This window comes from Aulonocara stuartgranti (assembly GCF_965226115.1).
Source record: "Aulonocara stuartgranti genome assembly, chromosome: 16".
NCBI lineage: Eukaryota > Metazoa > Chordata > Actinopteri > Cichliformes > Cichlidae > Aulonocara > Aulonocara stuartgranti.
The window spans coordinates 17,335,091-17,354,927 of record NC_138952.1 but is presented as its reverse complement, the minus strand read 5'-3'; the positions used below and the strand labels follow the sequence as shown (position 1 = coordinate 17,354,927).

Here is a 19,837-nt window from a genome sequence, read left to right as displayed (position 1 = left end):
GTGGCACATTCAATGCCTGTAGGAAATAACAAACCCCACACGCGAGTGTTAAATGTAAAAATTAGGATTTTAAAGCATACAATACAAAATAAATGTTGTTATTTTGGGTAAATTAATTTGTTATTAGACACAGGGCTAGTTTATGCATGAAAACGGTAAGTCGATTAAGAAAAGCATAGGTCAGCGCATTCTTTAAGGTTATTTTGAAGTTATTTAAACATGGACTGGTTCTAGCTTCCCAAGTATAAGCATTTTGCGTTTTTATAGATTTTAATAACACGTTTAGCTTTTGGAACTTGGATTAAGGATTTTCCACATCTTAGGACCCAAGAAAAGAAAACTGTTCACGATTCTAGGCGATAAGCATTGCACTTGTGCCTAACAATCTCCATAAGGTTCATACTATAAATAAATGAATAAAACATTTGATTTATTTATTTTATCCATCAACCTTTAAACGAACCGTTGACATCAATGCAAAGCTCCCACCTCATTCTGAAAGGAGTTACCGAGAAGTGTTTGAATGCACCATTTAACTCGTTTCCCAGCATGCATTGCAACATTAGCGTAGACTGTAAAGGGCTGGTTCCATATGTTACACTTACTGCTGAGGCATCTTTTATATGGCTGAGTATACAGTTTGTGGCTGAGATAGTAAATGCAATTAGTTAATTATATAAAACAACTGTAACCCTTCTGTTTGGAATATTAAAGAGTTTATCGGGTTTATGAAGAAGCACTTATACCCTACATTAAACACCATTTTCAAACAAATGCATGAAAGTGAACAGTGGAAACATGCAATTCAGCAAACCTGTAAGTTAAGTATCAGAATTTTTTAATTGTCTTAGTTTTAGCCAGGTATATGTAAGACGAATCCAAATCTAAAGATTTAAACTAATCCTAGAACATCTGTACATCTGTAATGATTTCCCTTTACTGTGGCTGCATCATCACCTGTCTCATGTGTGCACTTTTTTTTTGATGTGGTTGTAAAAACAGAGTAACTTGAAACAGTCAACGCTGTTTACCTTTCTGCTTCACCTCCACTCGATCACCTGACCAGCGTGACTAGCGCTTCCATATGGTCCACATGGCTGCTTTTAAACTAATGATTTGACACGAAACGAATACACCACAAGCAACATTATTGTGAAGTACATATCAATTAGGATTAAAGTACTGAAGGAAAGAGACTGTAAAAAAATCTTAAAATACAAACTTTATTTTACACAACATTTGCCAACAGAAACAATAAGACGTTCTATAAACTAAAATGTCCAGATGTTTGAGGTTTTATTTCCAAAAGGTTAAAGTATTAGCTTCCAAAACAAAGTTCTGTAATGCACTGACTGCGGGCAGTTAGAGTCTAAGTGTATCACAGAACTTTATTTGGAAAGCCACAGTGCCACCTCATAGGTTTGTCCTTGTGTGGAACCTTATCCTCCTCATAACTGGGTGCTCCTTCAACCTGCAGCAAGGCACAAAAGCAAGGGAAAACAGGACAGCCATGTTGTATTATCTTTTTTATTTTCACTATACTGACTGCACTGAAAAATATATAACAGAAAACAGCTCAAAATAGCAGAGCTAAGATCTAAATGCGTTAAGGACGGGCCTAAAGAAAGGCGAGCTGTTTGGTGGTTCCTCCCTAGAGCCACACAGGTATATAGCAGGCCAGGTGGTGTCTTTTTACACGCTGTTAGCAATACAGAAATGATTAAAGACCTAAATAATATTTGGGTGTGTGCAAAAGTTGATCCTGCAGTGCAACCTCCTCAGAAATGGTTCTTGAGTGTATTTACTTACCTCTTTAGTCTTGCCCATCTGGTTGCTTGCAAAGGTTACATTTTGCATCTACGCTGGCTGGCATATTTTAAGTTTTACACTGTTGCTGATACCTTTTTGAAAGGATTACTCCACTTCAAGTACCACCGGGTATAAATGAGTCTACCTGTTGAGCTTTAACAACTTTCTGAATTAAACAGTCTCTTGAGAATAACCCATTTACTAAAGAGTGATATGATAGCAATGAGGGAAGTTCAGAAGGCCAGCTGAGCTCCAGGAGTATTGAGTTCTATCAGTTTGAATGTAGTTGGAAACTTGGCACTTCATCAGCAACCAAATGACAGCAACTTCAGAAGTGCAGAAATAACGTTCAAAATCAACACTGCAACGTGCCAACCGGAATCCTAACGATTATTTCTTTAAGAAGTACGATTTTAAAGGCAAAGTGAGCTTTGCAAGTCATACTGTACCTGATATAGGTAGACACAAGGGACCAGCTGCAATCCAACACGAGGGGAAAACAGTCTAGATCATAAAATGCAAAAGATGAAAGCGGGCTGAGGACTTTGCACGCCACGGATAGATTCACATTGCAAACGCCTGTTTTCACTGCAGTTGATGTCCATCGGCGAACTTGCAGCGCTCTAATCGTAAGGTGGCCGCCGCCGCTTTTACCTTTTCTTCCCCCAGTGCTGTGCAGTTCACTATATGCAGCTGGAAGAATGTCGACGTGGAGCTGCCAAACGTGAACGCGTATTCAGGAGCGCGCACGAGAGGCAAAAATAGGCTTTTTTTAGTGTAATTTCACGTAGTGGCACAGCGAGCTGCACTTTAGTGCGAGACTCTTCACAGATGGGTGCTACAACCAGGAACAAGTCTGTCTTATTACGCGGGCATATCTGAAAAGCCACTTAATGGCACCTCGGTTTCGAATTCTTACTAACGCCGAGGTTTCAGAATGATTCAAATGTGATTAAGAATGAGGGTTTTTCTTTGGGTTATCTTCCTCTTAATGTTCTTAAATAGGCGAATCTTAGATCGACTGCTACAACGTTTATTGCATACCTGTGCTCTCCACCAGTGTGGATTGAAGATTTACATCCTTTAGCCTACTTAGGAAGTGGGAAAGTAATAATAAATCATAACCCACATTCCAATTTTTGGAAAGGTCCGAGGAATTACCAATAACATTTAGCTGAATGAAAAGTAGTGCTTATGGAGAATGTCCTCTTTCATACTCTTAACTTGTTAATGGATATGCTTTACTGTTAAAATAGCATTTTAATGTTCTAGTTTGTCAAGGTGGATCAATGTTTGATGTTGTTATTAATGTTAATTATTAATGTTAATAATCTACAGCACATGTGGTGAAAGAAATCATTAGACTGTACCTTAATAAAAAGCAGCTATAAAACACAGCTAGAGTGATCCAATATCCTTATGCTTTAGAATATTATATTATTACTACTATTGATTAACTAGTTTCTATCTATCTATCTATCTATCTATCTATCTATCTATCTATCTATCTATCTATCTATCTATCTATCTATCTATCTATCTATCTATCTATCGAATAAGTATTAAATAGCATAAAATGCATTAAAATTATTGCACTATATTCTATACATTTACTAACCATATGATAAGTGCCCCATAAATGGAGTAAAAAACTGCATATTTACTTACAAAATGTACTGAAATGTGCAGTATTTCGGTAAGCTTAGCAAATTTTGCCTAAACAATAAAACTATTAACATAACCTAAACAATTTTTCTACACCCTACACACTACAGTACCTTCATATATGTACCAGTTTCGAAGAATAGCCTTTTGTGCATTATAATGGTTAAAACTTTAATATATTTTTTCTACACTACGTAATACAAACATATATGTTGATAATGGAAAGGAATTACAGATCTGCAAATCTTTGAGATTCCTCACTTACACGTTTTAGATCATTACTTCAGTTTTGTTTAATTTTATGAGAAATAGTGTAACAGGGAATAATTTAGCTTGTAGCACATTTAGTTAACCCACTGTAATGATTCATTACTTGACAGATGAAGATTTTCCAAATATAGCACCCAGTGAATTATGGCAGAGTCTGACTCCCACACCCCAACCTCCTCCCAAAAGATGTTAGTAACAGTTCCACCCATTTGAACTAGTATCTCTTATGCACCTACCTCCCCTCCAAAAACAAACAAGCCAATAAACAAACAAAAACATATAAACTAACAGGAATCATTCTGCATTGGGACTTTTACCACATATAGGTGGGTGTTCTGTTTCTCTCTTTATGATTTTGTGATGGTCTACCCAGCTGCACAAGGAACATCAGGGCCCCAGGGTCTCCAGCTCCACGCTGGTCACGGTCACCAGCAGGGGGAGGTATGCACCAAACAAAGTCTGGTCACATCAGTGACGAAGTTAAAATACAAGGTACACATTTCTTTTATGAGCTGGCATACATAAAGCTGTCTATAAACGAACGATATAACATGTTGCAAATTACGTAATGGTTAATGTATTATAAAATGTTTAACTTACACATAAATATGTTGTGTAATTTTTTTGCGTGGCAACTATTGTGTTCTCCATGCGCACGCACACACAGTCCTTATCTCCAGCCCTCATAGGCCGCTGCGAGGGGGACGATCCCGGTGGGGAGGGCCATCATTTCCGTAATGCTCATTAGGTTTGGAGGAAGCAGTACTTCTCGCCGCTCAGCTCCCGTGACGGACTATATCGCCTCCAGACCGCTCGCCATTTTTATATCCAATATAAGGAATAACTCACAAATTTTTCAATCATACGGAGTTTTTTTTCCCTCAAAACCTCACGACAGAGCTCCATAATGATGGAAATGGAGGTGATGCATTCCGGTCAACAGGTAAATAGAGTATTTCTCTCTAGAAAAGATTAGACAAACTATCTGACATTGACTGTCAACTTCCTTTTTAATGCGGGCTATTAGAGAGATAGACTTTATGTAAACTTTTATTTATCAGTTAAATTACAGCTAAATTACAGTACTAGTGTATTTACGCCGGTGTTACAGACGTTATAGCTTTAAAAGTGTGAGGTAGACTACGCCGACAGGCTGTCTTAGAGTTAGACATGTTAACTGTCTTTCAGTTCTGCAAGTCATCCATCCACTTGTGACGCTTTTCCTGGACAGGAAAAAATCCCCATTAACAGAACAGGTTCAGATATTAGTGTTGTGATCGATTGCCCGAATAAAATAACAGGTTATTTTATCCTGGCAAGTTAGACAAACAGAACCTGGACTGTGTTGAAGCATTTGTCGTAACTGTGTCATCGTCTCCCCCTGCCCACCCCGCCCTCCTCCTGCTCAAAGCATGTGATCCCATATCTGATAGCTTTTATAACCACCATGAATGATTTCTTTTACTGCTGCTTATGTCTTTGCTGTGTGTTTTACAGAGTTAATAAAAAAGGACCAAATATTACTAGACCTGTTCTTATACACTGAATGAAAATATTGAACTTGGTTGAAGTTTATTTTTTCCTGTGACATGGCCTCGCATCTTTAGTGTTTCGCTAAGCTTGTCATAGGTGAGGGTCAGTGGAAGTACAGTTGACTGATGAGGGCCCAAAGGGCTGTGCAGCTGTGTTTCATCATCCACAGTTGAGATTGGATGTCCACTGAATGGTGTTGAAAAAAGGTATGTTACAACAGCAGGTTCGGGTGCCTCTTTCGGGGCCTTGTGTTTAACTGTAGATAAGTAAATGAACAACCAACACTAAAGGCTTGTTAAGTTTAATATGTATCTCTGGTAACTGTCATTCTGAAGGCTCTGTGTGTAAAAGCTTTTTTGACTGGTTTTTGTGTGGCATCAAGGTGCAGGAAGTAGTTTTCTCAGCCTTTCCCCCCCCTTGTTCTGGTGCCGGTCCATGTCTTGTGGCAGTTGATTGTGACACCATTACTTAAGCACACCCATATTCACAGAGCCCAGTTGCCATTAATACAGAATGTGCTGTTTATAAAGCTGCATTATAACAACAGGCTAATTTAACAACCACACTGAAATCACTGACTGACAACAGTCAGTTTTTTGGCCTTGCGGTGGTTGTTTTTTTCTAAAGGACTGGCGTGACTTGTCTGATGAGCTTATTAGGTGTGACCAACAGACAAGTGTTTTTTCTTTCTTTCTTTCTTCCTTCCTTTTCTTCTTTTTATTGTTGTTTGTTAGAAAACATCAGCAACCTCAAGAAGTGAGTTTAGACATCCCACACAGACATTTTAAGGGACTTCCTCATTCCTGTACAAACCATAATGTCTAGTTGTGTGCTCACCTTCCAACCAGCGAGCAGCCTTAGTAATGTGTAATCCTTCAGTGGTCATAGCTCTGATGCAACACAGAGGCAAAGAGGGTTAGTGGATTCTTTTTTTTTTTTCTTCAGCACCACAACTGTAGTCAGGAAAATGGTGTCAACAATGGCTTAAAGTATTTATAGGTGCTCATATGCCATTATTATTAGTTTGCGGAGGCTTGTGACTCATCCTGTTTTTATTAAAAAAGAAAATTGAAGAAAACATTATCTGACAGGGTTTTTCTAAACAGTCCCACATCCTCCTTATTGTACATTGTTCTGCTTTGTTCTTTATTCTCCCTGAGTTCCCTTTTGGTGTCCTCTAGGCTCTCTCTTTTTTTTTGTATTATAAACCCAAGCTCATAAGTAATGTTTACACCCAAATCTGAGGCACAAACAAGTCACATGCTCATTTTTTATTTTTTTTTGTGTAAACCAGTATTGCGGGTTTATGTAACATCCTTGGGCCTTGTGAAACACTTTCCTTCTGTAAATAAATTCTGCTAAAAGCCCAGAGAAGGGGCCAGCATAATTTATCTTTAGACATCCTTGTTTAAAAAGGCAAATAACAATCGGCAAGTTAGGGGAAATCTACAGGAAATGGTACTAAAATGTCATCGCATGCTCTGCCTAATGTGTAAATATATGTAGGACAAGACTATTATTGTGCTAAGATAATTTAGTAGTACTTGTAATAGTTGACTTAAATACCTAGTGAGGGTGAAATTGAGGAAATAAGCATTTTAATTTCACTCAGTATGACATTATGACCTCATAGTGTGATTAGGTACAAAGGTACATTGTAACACAAACCCTTCTGAGACCTTACGCTACAGCGTAAGGTCTCAGAAGGGTTTGCCGTAACCTGCCGTAACGCCTTTGCCGTAACCTGAGCACCTTCAAAGAACTGTAGCTATAGGTTGGCATCAATGTAGCTGTTGCCAAATAGGCAAATGTAAATGCAACACTATTATACATTTACCGCATAATCATAATTGACGAATTACAGTGCCAATTCTACTTTGTTTATATGTTTATATGTTCTTCGCTCATATGTTCTTCACCAACCATAATACTGTATACTATGGCCACATTTTCTAAATGGTGTAATAAGATTTAACTTCTAAACTAGTTTGGAACCATCCTTTAAATCTGAACTTTAAGTACTCGCTAAAAAACGATCCCTGGCTGTGTGGGAGTCTGAATACGCCAAACAAATTCACACTTCTGCGTAACTGGATAAGCAGTGACTACTTCCCTTCACTGGAAAAAGTATCAAATGAGGATATGTGTCTTTTGCTGGTGTGTGGTGACAACAGAGGAAGGAGAGAAATGCGTTCATTATTCATGCAGTTTCTGTCCCTTGACATTAGTGCCTGTGTTGTTGTCGGTGATCAGATATTGAGGGACAGGGTGTGGCAGGTGCAACAGTCACGCTTCGCAGCAGGGACGTTCTGTTTGGCTGCGATGCTCAGAACACTCCTATGCAGGACAGCATGGCTGCTTGCAAACTCTGTTAACCGATCTGCGGCTGTCTTTCTAGGACATGGACCTGATTGACATACTGTGGAAGCAAGACATTGATCTTGGTGCCAGGCGTGAAGTGTTTGACTACAACCACCGTCAGAAAGAGCATGAGCTCCAGAGGCAGCGGGAGCTGGAGGAGGAGAAGAAGCTGCATTTGCTCCGGGAGCAGGAGAAGGCCCTGCTGGCACAGCTACAGCTAGATGAGGAGACGGGAGAATACATACCTCGAGCCCCGCTGCAGCCTGCCGTCACACCTCTAGAGGTAGGTACACAGGTACATACACGCTCCATCATTACTCATGTCAAAGGTACACCCCTCCCACCTCATTTTATAGGCTCTGGCTGTGTTGTAGCTAGGTTACCACCTCATCCTGTGTAAATGCAGCAGCGCAGGTTGGACTTCAGTTTTGCATCAGTGCTCTGCAGGGACCTGAGCGCTATAAATACACAATCATGTGCTGCTGTTAAAACATGGTGTGCCAAAAAGCTGGTAGATGCTAGATGGTAAAAAGTAACACAAGGTATTTTAACTTCTGTTGCAGAATGCCAGTTTCACAGAAACAAGTGACGCCATGTCATTCGATGAATGTTTGCAGCTACTGGCAGAGACGTTTCCTGTAGAAGAAACTGAGGTAAGAACATTGATCAGAAATTAACAGAAATGAACCGCGTGATTGTTGGGCATCGTTTTTAGCTGTATAAAAACTGTCATATCTGTTTTGTCTCCTAGAACACTTCAGTTTGTCTGGACACACCTGCTGTCTCAGCAGCCATCAGCAGCAACATGATGATGTCCCCCGAACAACCAGCTCCATCACCTGCCACCCTCTCCCCAGGACAGCTGCCACCACCAGCACCACAGGGAATGCCCCCAGATTTGGAGGAGGCCTGGATGGAGATTCTGTCCCTCCCCGAGCTGCAGGTATGACACAGAGATTCTACGAACTCAGCGACATGGCATTTCGTGTGGTGGAACAAATACAAAAAGAAAAAAAATGGATAAATGGCAGGAGCTTGACATTAGAAGACAAACAGTTGTTGTTTGCTTTAGGAATCCAGTGCACACTGCTAATTCCACTCCGACTAAATTTCATCATCTAGACATTTTACAGCATTAGAAGCATGGTTGCTCAGGGGTTATATAATTCATGTGATTAATAGCCACTAACATTTTTGCGCAGAGCCAAAAGATAGCTTGCTCAGATCAAGTGTGTCTTCAAATCTTTGCTTAGTAGCAGAAAGGTGAAGTCATTTTCATTAGCTGCTTTATCAGCTCTGTTTCAAGGCACCTCATATTTGCATTAGCTGGTGGGTGGAGCATTGCACCATTAGTTGCCTCGACCTTTGACTGAGTGAACTGGGCTGCGGTTGTAACCACAAAATAGAATTGGCAGGACTAATCTAGTTAGTTGGTGATGATACTAAAAGTGTAGACATGAAAGCTGAGTGGAATTGTGCTCAAACTTGTAAAAGCTGCTTCATGAAGATAAGATATTCTGTTTACAGCAGTAGGAAGTTCTGACATTTCAACAACTGGATAGTTTTGTTAATCACAGTAGGCAATCTTGTGCTAAAACCAGCTCTACCGGCATTCAGTGGAGCACAGGGAGCTGCAACAACTGAACAGCTCAATGGTTCAGACTTTGTTAGCTGAAACCCTGTTTAGTGATGATAACAGATTAAGAAGGAGAATTTAATAGAGTAAAATTATACTTATAAAACATACTAATCTTAGGTTTCAATATTTCAACAATGAAACCACTTAATAACAGTCATTCAGTTTTGAATGTGTGATAAGTCTTTTTTTGTAGGCTTTTTAATATCCTACCACATAAATGTTGAGATTTTTTTAAGCCGTACTTAAAATGAGTGCATTTATTTTAAAATTGTAATTTTTTTTTGTAGGAATGCCTCAACATGCAAATGGAGGACACACTGGAGACCACAACCTATCCCCTTCAAGACAGCCCTGAAATACAGAATCCAAACTACTCTTTTTACCCCATGACAGATGAGAAAGCAAACAGTTTAAATGTCGATCCCACAGAGTTTATGAACACATTTGACAGCTCCGTTCCCAGCATGGCTCCAGCTGATGGCCTCAGCCCGATAAAAGTAAAAACCTCTCAATTAAATGGCAATTTAGGCGCAGAAAGTTTCTGTAACATATTTTATCAGAACACTATATTGGAAGAGAGCAGTGGTCAGCATGAGCTCGAAGGAAACGAAAGTGCTGCCATGTCCGATGTCCCGAACGAGGCCCCCTTCACTCCCATGGATTTGTACAGCCTCTCACCCGGAGATGCCTTTGACAGAAGCAAGCAAAATCTAATAACAGAACAGCCAGACTCAGATTCGGGGATCTCTACAAATGCAAGTCCTGCAAAATCTGCATATGGAAGCGAGTCCTTTAGATGCAGCGACTCGGACATGGAGGAGATGGACCAGAACCCTGGCAGCGCAGAATCTGACTACTCTGAGATGTTTTCATTAAATTTCCAACCAGATGACGCACACGCAGCAATTTCCGTATCTATACCATCTCAGCAACCAAACGAGCACGAGAAGAATCCCAAACATAAGGTGGACCCAGGAGAAGAGAGCAGCCACAAGAACGCCCCCTTCACCAAAGATAAAGCGAAGAAACGCTCTAATGTGCGTCTCTCCAGAGACGAACAGAGAGCCAAGGCGCTAAAAATCCCCTTTACCGTTGACATGATTATCAACCTCCCCGTTGATGATTTTAATGAGATGATGTCAAAACACCAACTGAACGAGGCCCAGCTGGCCCTGGTCCGCGACATACGCCGCCGCGGAAAGAACAAGGTGGCAGCCCAGAACTGCCGTAAACGCAAGATGGAGAACATAGTGGGTTTGGAGAGTGAGCTGGACTCGCTGAAGGAAGAAAAAGAGCGCCTGCTGAGTGAGAAGAGCAAGAACATGACAGACCTGAAGGAAATGAAGTGGCAGCTCAACAACTTGTACCTGGAGGTCTTTGGCATGTTGAGAGATGAGAAGGGAAATTCCTACTCCCCATCAGAGTACTCCCTTCAGCAGTCAACGGATGGCAGCGTCTTTCTCGTTCCCCGCATTAAAAAGACTTTTAAAAGTGACAACAGACACTGATCTCCTTTGTAATATGGTACTTCATTATTATAGTATACTATACTATGCAATAACTTTGTAGTTGCTCAGCTTTAAGCGTTAATAGCTCAGCAGAACTATTGTATAGTTTTTGCTTTCTTGAATGTTCTACTATTTTTTTATATTTTACTTCTTTTGTACTCCGACACCTTCACAGATTCTTTAACCAATAGTTTGTAAATATAAGCACTGAGATTGATTAAAAAAAAGTTACTGTGTTTGTACATATATATTGTATATATATTTCTGTATGCTAATGACTATTTCAATCAGTTACTTATTTTATAACTTTATCCTTATGATTTGCTCCCCTTTTTTATTCTGATTTCTGTGCTTTGAAATAAACTATTCATATAGCTACTTAGCCTCCCGCTGACTGAAAACAATATTGCGTGCTATGCTGCAGCCACAGCCCACAACAGATTGGTGCCAGATGGATATGTAGTTTTAAGATACTATTGCATAACCTACTTCATGTTCAAGACCGTTCCTGACATGAATGCTTTGCTAAAGTGCTTACAGCGCAGCAAATGAATAGAATTTTGTAAAGACACAAAGACGTCACTGGATTGAAATGCTTTCACAATCTGCTCAACTTGTATAGGAGCGAGCTTGTTTGTACAGTAACCCAAATCTTTTTATTCTATTAAAACTCCTGGTAAAATAACTCACACCCACGGCATTCTTTATGACGCGGTACAAAGGGCACAATTGTCAAGGTACAGTCGAGTATGCTCAGCGCTAAACATGAATGACAAGTCCACAATACTCCAACGGGAAAGTGCATTCAAAGGCAAAGCCTGTTGCAATCAATGTGCCCCCACGCCATGCACTTTCACACACAGACTCTCCCCTTTGGTTGTCAAGCCTGTTTTCTGCACGTGGCAAACAAAACTGGAGGGTAGAGTTTAAAAAAAAAATTCCAAGGACACACGTTAATCAAATAATAAAATGCTCTGATAACATTTACTCTGAGGAATAAAGAAACAGTTTAAGAAATAAAACACTCATATCATGAAAAATCCCTTTATTCAAACACATAAGTCAAACGTTACATATTCTGCTTAGCAGACAAAATGGTTCACTGGTGTGCCCTTAACAAATAAGTTTTTCTTTTCTTTCCTTCGTTGACTCGCTCTTTGTCTCTCCTGACATGAGGCTGGTTATTTTACATGCCTTTGCAAAGATAATATCCTGGGAGAGACAGGATAACAGTGGGCACCGTTTTTGTTTTTTATACTGAGCAGTCTAGACATAAAGTATGTGGAATCAAAACATTTGACACCTAAACTTTGTCCACCTAGTCGCAACACGACCAAAGTATCACAAACATGAATACATATAAATCAGAAATAAGTTAAAAAAAAATTAAATGTCAAGTTTATTTTTATGCATTTGATGAAAGATCATTCATCACTTCTAAAAACTACACGGTATATGTGCCGTAGGAGGACTTGTCATGATTATGGAAACTTTACAAAAAGTCCCTCAATTTGCTGGCTTACTTGGCTACTCTGAGAACTGAAACAAATGGAAGCACTTTGTAAATGGCCTGTAATGGAAAAATACTATGCTTTCATCTATTACACCAATATTTGAGTATACTCACATTTAATGCTATACGTGCCTGTGACCCCTGCTGATAGTTTTTTTTTAAACAATTCTTTTAAAAAATTGGTTACATTTCTTTTTAAAAATGTTAGCTTTCTAGAGAGCCTCAGCCTCCAGTTTAAAGTGCTTATTTAATAAGTCACAGTTTATACTGTGTGAATTGATACTGTAATATTATAACTGTTGATTTTTCTGACTTTGCACCTTTTGGGATTAGGATTGTTTGATACATGATAAAACTAAAAATGGGAGCTCCTTGTGTAGTGGTTTACACATTTACTCAGTTTGATCCTGGAAGGAGATACAAATCCCTTGGAGGGTTGTGCCAAGAAGGGCATTGGGTGTAGGATTTGGTCAAATGAAATATGCAGACCTACCCTTTGAAGTAGGGGAGCAACTGAAAGTAGTTACTTATAAAACTTTCTTAACTTCCTTTCTTGGAATGGATGATAATCTTTCTGTTTCAAGTGTTCAATCACCACCACCTTTATTTGAGCTTTAAAATATACTGATGATAAGCATAAAGAGTATTTGGCTTCAAAGCGTACCGAGCAGTGGGGTGAAGGGCACATGCTGATTCTGCTCAAAGTAGACAAATACTGAAGGTCAACCTGCTTTGTTTATCTTAAAACACCCTGTGTTTTGCACCTTGTGTAATCAGCATTAGATTGAAATATGAGCAGGCTTGGACAATATTTAAAAAAAAAAAAAAAAAAAAGTCTTACCCATCCAGAACCTTCCATGTTATCAGGTCTTTACAGATTTTCAGCAAGAAGAGAATTCCTCTTTCCACATCTGTAAATCAAGCAAAATGGTTACTCTTACCTGTTCCATCTTCTCAAGTCAGCTTTGTGAAATACTCATTCCCTTTTCTTCTTAATGTCTGAGTTCTAGTATTTGCGGGTAAAACTGCGGTATCTCTGACTCAACAGGACCTCCAGTGTGTCCTAGTCTTTCTTCACTAGCACGGGCTGCTGGAGAGTTTAGCTAGTCTTGAAAAAAAGATAGATGCTCACTATCAGGCACGACACTGCAAGCTTCCTCCATGGGCGTTGTGCTCGATGCTGCCTTCTCCCTTCTCTCTCAAACTGCTGACTGGTCCACTGTGCTGGGGCTGAAGACGTCCTGTCTGACAGTCATCTGCAAATCTTCCACACTAGTGACGCTGAAGCCCAAAATGCTGGTGCTTGTAGCTGTTATCCTACTTGCGTAAGTGGTGTCTGGGCCCTTCACTAGGACTACCCAAAACTCCCTTTATATTGACCCTGGTACAAGTACATGAATGCAACACGCATACACTATTTTCACGTCACAGAGCTCCTAAATAATTCTCCACCAGATGGGAAAGTTGTGGACCAGCTGATTTGCTACACTTCAGTCACAATAAGCAAGCAACAGATATATTAATAACTCATTTCATCTTTTTCTGAACCAAAGATGCACTGAACCTCATGTTACTTTACTACACAATTTTATTCGGTCTTTTTCAACTAATCAAAATATTTGAACAATCTATAATTCGGTTTGCTGGGAACAAGAAGAGTGAGGGATTCCCTTAATTCTACTCCAGACTGCTTGTAATTGTTGACACTGGTACTACGAGGGATTTACACACTGAGCTTTACATACAAAATCAAAAAATACACTTGACACTTGCAATTGTGAAATCATAATAACTTTAGAATGAATGTATAAAGCTATCTTATCTAAGGACCTAAAATTATTATTCTATGTGACAAAAACCAGGTTAAAAGACAAAGGTTAATTGGCCAGCAGAAAACTTACCCATATAAAAAAGAAAAATAAAGATATTTAGAACTGACTTCAGATTAAAAAAAACAAAAAAAACATAGCAACCCCAAAACACTTTACTCTTTATCCCTGATACCACAGGCACAATACACACACACACTTCAGACGCACAGAAGGAAAAATTGCTCAGTAGGGAAACATCTATCACAATTAGGGTAGAGTATCATCTGCACTCATGTCTTGTATACAGTCCTTCTTCCATAAACTTCTCCGATTTAGCTGCAGTAATTTCTGACTTGTGTGTTCCTCTAATGCTTTCAGATGACTGCCTCAAAGTAACCTGCAGCTTTCCTGACAATTCCTTTGCTCACCTCCTCGCCTCTGCTGCTAAGAACTGAAGCCTGTTGAATGGATACAGGATAGAACAAATAGTTATTCTGCACTTTTTATGGGCTCACTCTGTACTGTGCTACGAGGGCGGTGTGAAGCTGAATGCAACTTACCACAACATTAAATAATTAATATCGCCGAGAGCCGTAGCCGCCGCTGCCACCACCGGAGCCGTATCCACCTGCAGTCGCAAAATTACGATGCTGTTACTCAGACTTGAAGTCTGAAGGTACTACGAGAAACTGCAGGGTGAAACTTACCGCCATAGGGTCCACCTGAGTTCCTGCCTCCAAAGCTGTTTCCCTTCATGGGCCCATAGTTTGACTGCTGACCACCATAGTTTCCAAAGTCATTGTAATTTCCACCACCTCCATATCCTGAAGATGCAGGTCAATTTTAAGGAAAGCTTTGGTTTCAACTATCTCGCACACACCTTCGCTATTCACATCCCGCGGGCAATTCAATCAAAATTCTGTAGGAAATAAAACTTTTACCTCCACCATTACCTCCATAGCCTCCGTCACAGTTGCCACCAAATCCTCCACCCTGGTTGCCATACCCAGGACCTCCACCTCCGTAGCCCCCTCGGCCACCTCCATAACCTGGTCCGCCATCATAATTTCCTCCTGGACCTATTATTTAATTAAGAAACAAAATAAAAATTAAAAATAAATGATTTTTTTTCTATAACACAGACAAACTGTTATAACATGGCACTACTGCAAAGAGTATTCTACAGACACACCAGTTGTGTAAGCATGACTTTTATACCCATTAAAATAACCACCTTAGTGACTTTTGACCCCTAAATCAGTGCACCTGCTATAGTTTAAACTCATTAAAAGGCAAAACCTTTGAAAAACGGCTCACCATTGTCAAAATCATCCCCATATCCACCCCGTCCTCCACCATAGCCACCTAAAAAACAAGATAAAGAGATTACCAAGAAGAATCACATATTATAATGATCCCAATCAACATCACAGACCCCTCACACCCTGGACACCGACCCTGACCTGCTGCCAAATGTATAGAAGCCTGCAGACCAGGACCACCCGACACAGAAACTGTTTTTTCCCCTTGCCATCTCCCTCCCAAACAGTTGAACTGTCACAATGCTAGACACAATGCATATACTTGGCCAATAAACGCGATTCTGATTCTAAACATAGTTTTAGACTCCTATTATCTAAAACCGAATGCCTTAATTAAAAGAAATTATATTACTTCTGCTCACATAGCAAACCTTAATTTGAAACTGTCTTTTTACATGCAGTACGGTAATCTACTGAAGACTACTGATGGTAGGTTTATATTAGCATAGGCACCAGAATTTGAGAGCAAATGGTCTTTTATATTGATCAATTCATAAATACACAGTACACTTTGATATAGACATCCACACAAAGACACTCGTACTGACACATAGAACACACGTATATGCAATATTTGCAAGTACTGTGAAGTTTTGATGTTATTTCTGTGCTTCCATCCCAAATTTAAACTTCAAATTAATGTGCTTAAGGCCAGAAGTGCTTTGACTTGACATGCAAACTACCCACCTCTGCCAAAGTTGCCGCCGCCTCCAAAATTACCACCTCTGCCCATGAAATTTCCCGATCCCCCGCTCCTGCCTATTTAAAGAAAGGTATAATTTTAAAGATTTTTATGACATGAACTGCATACTGTACATGCCAAATCAGTAAGTCTAATTTTAATCTTTCTTTGATTGCATGCTTACCCCTGTTATTGGACATAGCACTCATTTCCTGTTTTGACAGAGCTTTCCTGACTTCACAATTGTGGAAGTTGATTGTGTGGAATTTCTGGGCTTCAAGGAAAATAGGAAAAACATTACATGTTTATTCACTGCTTTCTGTTTACTAACAGTTTGGCTAACTCTGAAATCTGAATGAGCCCATACCAACAATTTTGTCTACAGTATCATGGTCATCAAAAGTGACAAAGCAGAATCCTCTCTTCTTCCCTGTGGAGCGTTCCTCCATGATGTCAATGCATTCGATCTTTCCATATTTCTCAAAATACTCGCGAATGTGGTACTCCTCAGTATCTTCCTTGATGCCACCAACAAAGATCTTCTTCACTGTCAGATGGGCGCCTGGTTTATTGGAGTCCTAAAGTGGAGTGCATTAGTAAGTACACACCAAACAATAACATATCTATAGTAACTGTGCTCTGGTCTGGGATTTATTAATTTCTTCCTTTATTTTACCTCTCGGGACACAGCCCTCTTGGGCTCTACAACTCGGCCATCTACTTTATGAGGTCTTGCTTTCATGGCATCATCGACTTCCCTTACAGACGAGTATGTTACAAAGCCAAACCCTCTTGATCGTTTGCTGTTAGGATCTCTCATTACCTAGGGACAAAACAGGTTTAACAGGTACAGTTCAAGTGGTGTGCTATTACATTTACACATTGTCACCTGTATTTGAAATAATTTTAAAACTAGCCCATGAGAAAAATACAAACCACACAATCTGTAAGGGTACCCCATTGTTCAAAATGGGCCCGTAAACTCTCCTCCGTAGTTTCAAAGCTCAGACCTCCAATGAACAGCTTTCTGAGCTGCTCAGGCTCTTTAGCGCCACGGTCCTATAAAAAAAAAAAAAGCAAACACACCACCTGGTTAAAGATGCATCACAAAACTAACTGTGAAATGACCCTACACGTAAGAAGTTGTTACTACGCTGTACTAATAACCCTAAAGTAAGACATTACACACAAGAATTGTGTTTCAGACACTTTCTCTTTCTTTCTTTTTTAAATCAGCAAAATGTCCGTCTTTGTTTAAACAACATTGTGTCTTGGAAAAAACATACAAATTTATTAAAAAAGACATCAAATATAACAATTCAGTAAAACAGAGATACATAAAAAACTATATTGATATTGATGTATGTAACGGATTAAGGAAATTTCCTATGGTTATTTTTATTATCTTAACTCATTCACTGCCAGCCATTGGCAGTGAATGAGTTAAGCATAAATGGCCAGATGAAATGTATGGGATTCTGCAATCAATATTTTTATATGGCAGCTTTTCACAACAGGTGGTTTCTTCGTACTCTGAGCCTGAAATTTCAACTTCAGCATTAATTAAAGTGTTTTACTGAAGGTTTCTTCAGACATCAATTATTGTTCTTGTTAATAAAATGTAATTCGTGTTTTAAACCAACACCTACAGACTAACAAATCGGTTGTGGTGGAAAATATACACAAATATATACAAATTTACCTCCACAGTGAGACTAAAAATATCATTTATAGAAAAGATAAAAACAAAAACAAAGAGAAAACAATATTTGAATATTTATCAGTTATGAAATTAGGCTGTTCAGCTGTAGTGTCAGCCCTTAATACCAGACTGTGACATTAACTCTTAGGCGACACACTCAGTTAAAAAAACAACAACCCCACAACACTTAAAAAACAAAAACACACGGAATTATATTACGTGACATGCTGCATATACCATCTAACGTGTCCGTGTCCATAGTACAGTCTGGGTTAGCCTGAGCTGCATTAGCTTTAGCAGCTAGCATTAGCTCGCTTCAAGACAGACGCAGGTACTCTAGCAACACTAACAATATACACATAAACAAGCAAAACGCACTTGCTCTAATAACTACCTTTGGTTTATAAACTCCAGCGAGATTGTTTATTTATTTATTTGGGAAAGCGCCAACCCCAACACAATATACTGCTCTCCAGCTCCATAGCCGGAGAGCTGAATGTTTAGTCTTGTTGGACCACCATTAGCTTAGCTACAGTCTTAGCTAAAACGACCAGCTTTACAGTAACAGAGCAGCCACATGTTATGATGCAACACAATACGCCCTCTGAGCACTGTCGCGTAAGTGTTACAGAATAGCCACTGTCTCCATGCATGTCTCACACAACCGTAATTAATTTGCAACATTTGCCAGAACCTCACCTCCATTTTGCAGATGTCCACGGACGCAGATCTGAGCGGATCACGTGACCCAATCGGCGTGGCTGCTGATGCTAGTCGTAAGACAATCGTGAACTACAGTGGTCAAAATTTAAAACACAGCACTCTATAGCCTCCATGACTCATGAGCACAGACTGCCATATAAAGCTTCTTGTATAATATTAATTCTGATTAAAGTTATCTTAGTACACTCTGTCTTTTACTGCTCGCCTCGTTTCCTGCAACAAATCAATGTTACTTTGCGCCATCTGCTGGTTGACTTGGAGTACCAACCATCAACCCTTCCATCCATCAAGCCCTCCATAGTCAATGCTTCATGTTTGTGCTGCTGATGTTAGTCTGCAGCACAAGCAGCATTTATAACCGACATATCTCTGACCATTGTCTACTGGACTCCCAGGTACATTTCTTTTCACACAAACCTGCCTTTGATTCATTTCAGTGAAATAACTGCTGATGCAATCTAGGCTGTAAATCGTTGCTTCAATGTCAGTAAAAAAAAAGAAATAACTCCAATGCAAGCCAAACCCTAAAAACAGGCATCTTCCAAATTTTGTGTTGCATTTGCAGCAAAATAAATAAATACATAAAAACAAAAAAGGATTAGAATTCAGATTATTATCACATACAGTAAAACAAGCAAAGTAATTTCAGTAAGAGGACCAAAGTGTGATTGGGCTACTTCTTATATAGCGCTTTTTACTCTAGCTTAGCACTCAGCCCCTCCTCCCCCCACCCCGACCAGTAAACACAACAAACTTAAAACCCTACAAAGTTGTTTTTATCAGATATTTTAGTATTTTAATGGCAGAATGTTTACAACTTTCTATTTTCTTTTTTTTTTAAAGTACACCTTTAAAGACGTTTTAGAAATGTCTGCATGAAAATAGTTAATAACAATTATGTTCAGTTGAAAGTGTGGAAATGAGACATAAAGCCATCTTTTCAGTTCAAGTTTCCTCTGTGTTACGAGAACACTTGATTGGACAGGCATGATCTATGAGCCAGATGCTACTAAGCCTTGGTGAAGCTGACCAGCATCTCCAAATATATGACGGTTTTATGGTTTAGACAATGTCTGTCATTAACTTTACTGTAGTATGTGAGGAAAATACAGCCCCAATAAAAAAGGGTAATGTTTTACTGACACTATTAATGATGAGTTTTTATGAGCGGTCCATAGTTCAAATTCAAGAGCCAGTCCATGTTTGGCTTCTTCTGTCCTGCTGCAGCCTATGTATGCTTTCAGACACTTGATCAGTTATTTTGTGCATTACAACACAGATCTTTTTCTATGGTGGAAA

At 39.4% G+C, this 19,837-nt stretch overlaps 2 protein-coding genes across 5 annotated transcripts; one reads left to right on the top strand and one right to left on the bottom strand.

Moving 5' to 3' along the window:
- The first annotated feature begins 4,483 nt into the window (after window positions 1-4,483).
- On the top strand, window positions 4,484-11,470 carry nfe2l2a (nfe2 like bZIP transcription factor 2a). The gene is made up of 5 exons (XM_082507570.1): window positions 4,484-4,687; window positions 7,676-7,921; window positions 8,202-8,291; window positions 8,390-8,581; window positions 9,565-11,470. Exons 1-5 carry the CDS (start codon window positions 4,652-4,654, stop codon window positions 10,783-10,785), a joined length of 1,785 nt encoding a protein of 594 aa, XP_082363696.1. The 5' UTR covers window positions 4,484-4,651; the 3' UTR covers window positions 10,786-11,470.
- Window positions 11,471-13,868: 2,398 nt separating this feature from the next.
- hnrnpa3 (heterogeneous nuclear ribonucleoprotein A3) lies at window positions 13,869-18,737 on the bottom strand. 4 transcript variants are annotated; one of them, XM_082507571.1, is made up of 11 exons: window positions 18,515-18,737; window positions 17,050-17,172; window positions 16,790-16,936; window positions 16,481-16,691; window positions 16,298-16,387; window positions 16,119-16,190; window positions 15,427-15,474; window positions 15,051-15,188; window positions 14,817-14,933; window positions 14,670-14,737; window positions 13,869-14,567 (listed from the first exon to the last, which is right to left on the bottom strand). In XM_082507571.1, exons 1-10 carry the CDS (start codon window positions 18,518-18,520, stop codon window positions 14,685-14,687), a joined length of 1,005 nt encoding a protein of 334 aa, XP_082363697.1. In that variant the 5' UTR covers window positions 18,521-18,737; the 3' UTR covers window positions 13,869-14,567; window positions 14,670-14,684. The 4 variants fall into 4 exon arrangements, with proteins under 4 accessions (XP_082363697.1, XP_082363699.1, XP_082363700.1 ...); XM_082507573.1 differs by having other exon boundaries at window positions 15,063-15,188; XM_082507574.1 differs by lacking the exon at window positions 18,515-18,737 and adding an exon at window positions 18,210-18,306.
- Between the last annotated feature and the right edge of the window lie 1,100 nt (window positions 18,738-19,837).